The sequence below is a fragment of the Alexandromys fortis genome, unplaced genomic scaffold (genome assembly GCF_014885135.2).
Source record: "Alexandromys fortis isolate MF-2015 unplaced genomic scaffold, M_Fortis_MF-2015_v1.1 scaffold_50, whole genome shotgun sequence".
Lineage (NCBI taxonomy): Eukaryota > Metazoa > Chordata > Mammalia > Rodentia > Cricetidae > Alexandromys > Alexandromys fortis.
In genome coordinates, this window is record NW_026067932.1 from 338,144 (window position 1) to 346,541 (window position 8,398).

At 43.5% G+C, this 8,398-nt stretch overlaps 1 protein-coding gene across 6 annotated transcripts in view; it reads left to right on the forward strand.

Moving 5' to 3' along the window:
• The window catches only part of Cep72 (centrosomal protein 72), a 32,447-nt gene extending 25,953 nt beyond the window's left edge, over window positions 1-6,494 (forward strand). For all 6 annotated transcript variants that reach the window (XM_050145804.1, XM_050145802.1, XM_050145803.1 and 3 more), the window contains 3 exons: window positions 482-608; window positions 3,636-3,747; window positions 5,331-6,494. In XM_050145804.1, the coding sequence (XP_050001761.1) occupies window positions 482-608; window positions 3,636-3,747; window positions 5,331-5,496 (405 nt within the window). In that variant the 3' untranslated portion in view covers window positions 5,497-6,494. The remainder of the gene's footprint in view (window positions 1-481; window positions 609-3,635; window positions 3,748-5,330) is intronic.
• The last annotated feature ends 1,904 nt before the right edge of the window (window positions 6,495-8,398 follow it).

Consider the following 8,398-nt stretch of genomic DNA (forward strand, 5'->3'; position numbering starts at 1 on the left):
CTGCCTATGAAGATAGTAAGGAGCCCAGGCCTCAGATACTACTTGTGATAGGGGATTACTGATAGAAATCCACACATTCGTAGACTGAGAAGCCATATCATAATGGAGTTCCCATAGGAAGGATGCTAATAATATTGACTAGTATAGAGGCCCTGAGGATCCCTGTGACAATGGGATCCTCATGGAAAGAGAGGGCCCAGTCATTGCTCTTCTAGTATTGCACCTGAATTCCTCTGGTGTATACCCCATTCCCTTCTCTCCTTTCCTTGTGTCCTTTTGCTTCCAGTGGGTAATTAGGGTACCCTACTGGTGGGATAATATGCTGGAGAGTATGATTCTTGCTTTGTATTGTGATTCAGAATTATACTACAGCACATTCTCCCACCAGTAGGGTGTCCTACTGATTGTCCAGAATTTTATTCCATTCATTAAATACACTGACTAAACTTGACTTGTCTGCATTTGTTTTCTGTGCCTCTAGGACACATTGAGACAACATTTAGACAAATCTTTGGAAGAGAATAGTAACTTAAAATCTCTTCTGTTCAACGTGAAAAAAGAAGTAAAAAACTCAGATACTTCAACTGCATTAACTTTGCAGATCACTGGTAAGTACACAGTTTATTTGGTAATACTGCTTGGTAAAATTTGAGTGTTCATGCATGCATAGGGTAGACATTGTTCTAAGTCACTTTATGCCAGGAATTGGAATCAGTAAATACTGACAGAGTAGGTCTGGAGACCCAGCCCAATTGTTAATGGCTACCTCTAGCAGCTCATCTGGGGCAGAATGTGGAGGTAACTTTTTGGCTGTTTCCACCACCATCTGAATCTTGACTCTTCTTGAAACTTTAAAGAGCCAGGAGGTAACTGCCTCGTGCCTGATTCTTTGCACCATAGCCTTTGCCACATGAAGCTCCATGGGTGGGGAGTGCCACCCAGGTCTAACTCTTGAGTAAAGGTCTCCTCAGATCTCTTGCTGCTCACTATCAATGGGCTGTTTGTTGAATAATAAAAGTTCTTTATTTTCCTTTTTTTAAGTTAGAGGGGATTTTTGTTTTGTTTGGGGAAGATATCTTTCCTCAGGTGCCATCTCATTTTATTTATTTTTCTCTTTTGAGATTATAATATGTCATTTTTCCATTCCCTTTCCTCCCTCAAGACTCTCCCATATACCACTTTCTTTCAAATTCGTGCCCTCCTTTTTCATTCGTTGTTGTTTCATGCATATATATGTATGTATATATACTCCCAAATATAACCTGTTCAGTCTTAGAATGTTACTTGTATGTATGTTTTTAGGGCTGACCATTTGGTATTAGGTAATTTCTCTGGGAAAGACTATTCTCCTACTCCCAGAATTCCCTAGTTGGCTATAGTTCTTTGTGTAGGGTTTAAAGCTTTGTGGTCTTTCCCCATCCATGTAGGCATGTCTGTTGTTCATCTCATGTTTAAGCAGTCATGTTGACAAGACTTTATGGGTGTAGCTTCTGACATTACCAGGAGACACAGTCTCATAGCAAGCCCCCTGATCCTCTGGTTCTTACAGCCTTCCCCAGCCCCCTCCCTTCCACAATGTTTTCTGAAACTTAATTGTGGTGAGTTGTTTGTAGATGGGATCTACAGTTTTGCATTCTGACTGGCTGTTGTTTTCTAGAATCGTCTCCATCTGTTGGAAAGCGATGTTTCCTTGATAAGGAGTGAGGGCTACACTTATCTGTGGCTATAAGGACAAATAAGACGTAAAGTGTAGTTAGGGATTATGCTGGTTTGGTAAAGTGATGGTTGTTAGTTTTCCTCCAGGATTCATGACTTCACTAGCCCTCAGTAGTTGACTAGGTTTCCAGTACCAGGCATGGTTTCCATCTTGTTGAGTGGGTCTTAGATCCATAATGAGAGCTATTGGTTGCTGCCCCGGTGTGCATGCCGTACTTAGGGCTAATTGTACCATGCTAGTCGGTTCTGTGAGACAGACCTGTGTTGTTCTAGCCTTGCCCTCAGTTCTAGTGTGATGCTCTTTATTGCTGATCTAACATGAGTTTTCTGACGTTCTGTAATTCTGACTCAGGCTGCTCTTTATTTCTTGTCTCATTTTCTGTTTGTCTTTACTCATTTTAAATGCTGGGTGGACGGTGTACCTGTTTTGTGGACCTGACTTTCGAGAACTGTGATTCCTCACACTCCTGCTGTGGCTGCAGGCTTTTCTGACACTCATTTTACATGACACTTGTCCTCTGTGATTTCACGGAGATAGCACCTTTTCTGACTGTATGGATCAGAAATACTACTTCTTTTGGGAACTTTTTGGTCCCTCCCTTCCTTCTCTCTGCTGTCATGGTTTGCTCAGCCTTTTCCAATAGCAGTTGTTTTTCCCAATGAGGGACCTGTTCTCAAAAGGATTGGGCTGACCAGCTCCTTAGATTACACAGAACACCTGGTCTCCCCCTCACTAGCAAGGTGAAACCTTCGTTTAATCTACCATAGTCCTGTTATTGACCCAGGAAAATGGGTCTCTGGGGACGCTTCCACTTTGTATCTGTCAGATACCCACTAATGGCAATTACCCCCCTAGACATAGACATCATACACTACCATACCTCTGGGACTTGGCCTAGTCCTTTGGATTACAGACTTGAGACTCCTGTGGGGTTTGGGTTTTCTCTTGAAGTTTGGTTAAAGGCTGCCCCTGCTGTCTTCCCTTTGACCCATGTTCTTGGGGAGGCTGTTATCTTGTCACAAATCATCACAGATGTTTAGACACTGCTGATTCCTGAGAACTGCATGCCAGTGCCGTTGTCGTCATTTGCCATACTTTTCTTTCTGGCTTTCTTGATGTTACTGATACTGTATAGTTTCATAGCCTTGTGTCTTCATATGGATTTATCTATATCCTTTGTTCAGATGTAGGGAGTCAATAAATGTGGTATCTCTTTTCCCCTTGAGTTGAAAACTCAGAAATAATAAGAGTCATGTAGATTGAAAGAGAACACCTGCTCTGGCACTGGTAGGAAGGAATCAGTGGATACATCAAATGTGTGGCTACCACAGACTTCATAATGCTTCTCCCTAAGCCATAGGTTCCCTTATGGGTGCAGGTTGCTTCCTGAAGAAGGAGACTCTGCAGGCAGATTGAGTGGAGGAGTCTATATCTGTCATCACCATCTGCTTCCACATAGGGATGTGGCTCCTCAGGGTACCATCTTTAGGGTATCAGGAGTAGGTAGGAGGGGTATTAGTTCCCATTGACGGAGACATATTGCAGAAATGCTGTCATCATCCAGAAGCAAAGGAAACATGGTGAAATTGCCTTGCTGAGAAAAGGTACTAAGTCATACGTCTAAACATAGATAAGAATTATGGACTAGTTTAAGTTGTAAGAGGTAGTTAGTAATAAGCCTGAACAATAGGTCAAACAGTTTATAATTAATGTAAGTCTCTGTGTATGTCTTTGGGACTGAACTGCACGGGACCACATGGGTCAGTAACTTCCGTCTACAACAGATGTTGCCATGATACTCTTCACCCCCATCTTTAAGCCTCTGATTGTCTTTTTCCAGCTTTAATTTAAACCAGAAGGGTCAAAATGTGTGAATGAACATCACTGCTTAATACCACTTTCTCTCTTCCTCCCTCAGGACTTCAGGCAAGTATGAAGCAGCTCTCAGGGGAAGTTGTGGAGCTAAAGCAGCACTTGGAGCACTATGATAAGATCCAAGAGCTCACACAGATGTTACAAGAGAGCCACAGGTCCATCTCTGAGTGGGGCACAGGGGGAGGCTGAAGCGCGGGTGGTCAGCACTGAGAAATAGCTGGCAGTGTCTCTCAGGAGTTGGTGTTCAGGGCCCACACGCATTGAGTATCAATGGTCCCTTCTTGGTAAAAATGGAGATGATGTTGACTACAAGGAGTGTACTCTGAGATACAGACTGGAGTATACAGCCTGAGGTATGGATCCTGAGGTGAACACCCTGAGGTGTGTATGAACCAGGAAGTATGTAAGTGCATGTGAGAGATGGTGTGGTGTGATACAGTGTTCTCCCCTGGATCATGGATCCTCTGGCACGTCTTTGCCTTTCACTGCAGTCCATGGAAATTGTATTTCTACTTCTTGCTGTGTGGGTAGTCAAAGGGGACTAAGAATGTTGGGTTGGGCAAAGCGGACCCTCGCTTTATTGAGGAAGTTTCTTCTGGAAGGAGGCAAGAGCCTGAGTGAGAACAGGTCATGAGAGCAGCCCTATTCCTGGGGCCTCCACCTGGGAGGGCTGGCCTGTAGTCACTGTTACCACTCTTTCCTCCTTTGTCCCTTCTAACCCTTCTCATTGGTCCCTTACTAGGTGACCACATTCCTTTATGTGGGTCAAGCTAAGTAAGCTCTCCCTTTCAGTCATCACAGGTCTGGGTTACAGTAGTAAGAGGGAAAGGCTCTTGGCAGAGGAGACTGAGCCAAGACTTAGTAGGGAGGAATGGAAGGAAGGAATCTGAGTTACTAATTTAGAGGCAAAAACAATAACAGGCAAAACAATATACTCTTGGAATCCAATGGGCCATCTGTGGTACATCCAGTGACATTGGTGGTTGAACTCTCAACATCCTGGCCCAGATATGGGCTGAAGAAGGTGCAGAACTCTGAAGAGAGTGGGGTCAGGCTTTCGTCCACTCGTGTGCATGCCAATGTTATTCAGCAGTCATTTCTGTGGTTTAAACAAACAGGACCAGCACCTGCTTCATAGATTATTCAGTGGGGTGACTGTCTTCAAAAGTGGCAGAGATTAGCGTTGCCTTGCTTTATCTAAACTTGTGATAGTATTCTCTGTGGCCACCTGGGGGAACGGAACAGTACTGAGAAATTGTGAAAAGTGCACTGGCACTTGTGAATCCAGCTCTGCTCTGTGCTGTTGCTGCGTCACGGTTGACCTGTACGACTAGGAACTAGAAGTATTGGGTCTTTCTAGAGTCAGAACATGGCTTTATTAGCTATAAAGGTTATTATTGCCTTGTCATAGAAATGTGGTATGTTATTTCAGTTATTCCTAAATTCAGCTCACAGTGACCAGCAGTGCCTTTAGAAAACTTGCTCAAGCCAAGGGGTCGGGTTGCACCCCATGTATGGTATGGAAAAGTCATATACAGGGACAGTAGCCAGTAAGAAGTGGAAAATAATGGAGCCATGAACAAGTGTTGGCCTTGGCACTGCTGCAGTTGGACAAACCTGGCCAGAACAAGGGTCTGGGATCCTTCCTGCTGTGGATTTCAGTTAGGCTGTGGGAGTTGGGACTCAGCAGGCTGAGTACTGGGAGGGGTTCCGCAATTAATCTCCTTTTCTCCTCCAGTTCCCTGGTCAGTACGAATGAACATCTCCTGCAGGAGTTGGGCCGTACCCGGGCACAACACAGAGCTGAGGTAGAGCAGATGCACTGGAGCTTCCAGGAGTTTAAGAAGACCACTGCCCTGTTCCCGCGCCATAGTTCCCGCCTCGGTGGCCGCCAGTCCTGCTAGCTGTTCTCTCCTTCATCAGCTACAGCTCCAGAGTTGCACCTGGGCATGCATCTATCTGCATTCCTGGAGAGACTGTAATGACCTTAGGGTCCTTCAGATGTGTTCATGGTCTCTGGAGAGACTGTAATGACCTTAGGGTCCTCCAGATGTGTTCATGGTCTGAAGTTCAGCTTGCTTAATGTGTCCTAATGTGGTAAAGTCAACCCTGGGGCTTTGCCATATTTGAAACACATCCTGTTTTAAAGTAGTATTTTCCTAATTCATGAAAGTTTTATATAATTAAAATAAGTTTTCATGTGACAAGCAGTCCTTATTTAAAGAACTATTAATATTGTTATGTTTAAGAAGTAAACATTTTACATGGCTCTTTATAAATTATAACTCATTTTCTCATTTAATTCTTCAATAAAACAAGTTACATACAATAAGTAACAGTAAGAAATAAGTTCCAAGTTGTAATACAAATAGCACTTATAAATATGAAAAACACTTTAAGAATTTGTATAATGTTAACATGTCATAGTTAAAAAAAAAATCTCCCCACTCCCTACCTCACCCTTTGCTTGCAATAACTGCAAATAAGCAGACTATTCAGCCAAAAGCGAGGGGAATAATTAAATATACACTGTACAAAATGAAACCCAGATAACTGGATATGTGAAGGGTGCTCATTAGAAAAGGCAAAGTTGATCCACCAGGAAAATGCTCCTTCTGGTGTGAAGCCCGTGCAGACAGAGCTGGTGCTGCCGAGTACGGTCACTCTGGGGACTGCTGGGGTGTCTAGAAAAGCTATTGTGAATGTGCTGAAGGAAACATGAACATAGTGGAAGTAAAGCCTCACTAAGAAAGGATTCTGAATATCTGAAAGTTTTTAAGCATTGTCTTGGTGTCTAAATATTAACACTTGGACTAGGAGTGCTTCTCCATGTAGAGCGCCTGCCGGACATACAGGAGGCTCTGAAGGGGGCAAATAAAAACATGAAGCACAGGAAGATCTACACTTTTCTCATTAGGAATACTCCTTTTATTTTCTAATAGTGTTTCCGAGAGAACTTTCTAACTTTATTCTGGTTCTGTGGATCAGTCTTTTAATTATTAACAAATTTTGGGTACTATTTTTTTTCTCATTTTCCCTTTGTGGTCTTTGTAATACTGTAAAATAAGTATCTGGTTTGTGTTGGTTTTCAAACACACAGCACCTAGAACCTTTAGACTCTCTGAAGGGTGGTATCATTGTGTGCTAATGAGTTGTCTTCTGGCCAACTCCAAGTGGCTTCAGGATGTGGCTGGCCACTGGAAAGATAGAGGCAATGTGACCCCCTACCCCAGGCTCCCAGAAGTGAAGGGGATGCTGGTTAAATTGATTACCAGTGACCAGAGTTAGTAATGCCTACATAACACAGTTTCCTCAGAAAGTCAAGAGGACTGCATTCAGAGAACATCTGAGGAGCTGAGCAGCTAGAGGTTCCTGGAGAGTGGCACCCAGAGAGGGAGCTCTACACCTTCCCACACCTCATCTCACCTCTCTCGTCTCTATCCATTGTAGGGACTTTATAATTGTTACTGTGCTTTCTAAGTTCTGAAATCTGCCTAAGCAAATTAATTGACTCTAAAAAGGGAGTTAAAAGAACCATAGTTTTTAGCCAGTCAGAAACAGGAAATGTGGACTTGTATAGCATGTCTAATAAAAAACCCAGAGACTGATATTGGGGTTCAAGCTAAAGATCAGAAAGCAAAGCATCCAAGCCAGTAGAGAGCTCTTGCTTCTATGAAATCTTCAGACTGAAAAGAGCAAATTCCTGTCTCATCCTGCCTTATTTGCTTCTTTAGTGCTGGGATTAAAGATGTGCACCACCTCCCGGCCTCTGTGGCTTAGTAGTGTGGTTACTGGGGTTAAAGGTGTGTGCCACCACCTCCTGGCTTGTGGGGCTGACTAGTGTGGCTAGCTTTGCACTCTGATCTTCAGACTAGCTTTATTTACTAAAACACAAGAAAACTATCACTATAGACTTGTTATGTTCTGAAGTTCCAAGGCAGTCATGGCCCTCAACCTGTGAGATCTGATCCTTCTTCCAGGTGAATGATATCTGACTGGATTTGAATTAGAGGATGACTAGCTAATGTCTGCCTCGGAGTTGTTTGCTTGACTGCTGTGGGGGGGGGGGTTATGTTGAGTAATAAATTTTGTTCTTTCTTTTAGGAGTCTGTCTTCCAGAATATTTGGTAGTTTGTCTATTTAGAGTTTTTAGGTGTGTATTCCACCTAGAATGAATTTCTGTGGTTGTTATGGAGGTTAGAGTCTAGTGCTGTTGCTCTCCAGGGATCTGCACGGTTGCCCTAGCCCCAGGATTCCCTGAAAACACCTGCATTTCCACCTCAGCCTTGCCTGGACTGGTACTTTCTTTAAGACACATCCTTCCATCTTATGTTCACGATGTCTGCCTGGTTTTGATCCTTTGCATTTCACAGTTTGCTGAGTACTGACTTCTGAATGAGTGAGCATAAGTAAATTCTGTAACAGTATCTGACGCTTAGTCAGCACTGTGCATTTTTTGCTGTAATACAGCGACAGGTCACAGTGACTTACAGTCCTTGTCCTTGCTTCATCTGGATCTGCAACACTGTACTGTCACCGTTTTTCTTTAAGGAGAATATACTTATAATCTTTTCATCCCTGACATTTGGTAGGGCTTGCTGGTGAAGTCACTTATGCCTGGACCCTCCTTTGTGTTTATTTTATACCAGTTCAGTATGACTGTTACAAGGTGTGGCAGAGCCTGTTCTCAGCCACAGCCCATTCTCTCCTGAGTTGATGTGGGACCATGTTACTAACAGAGGCAACCATGTGTGAGGAACTGGGGTGTGTCCTGGCAGGATCACACACCGGAAGCGCCAGCTGCTG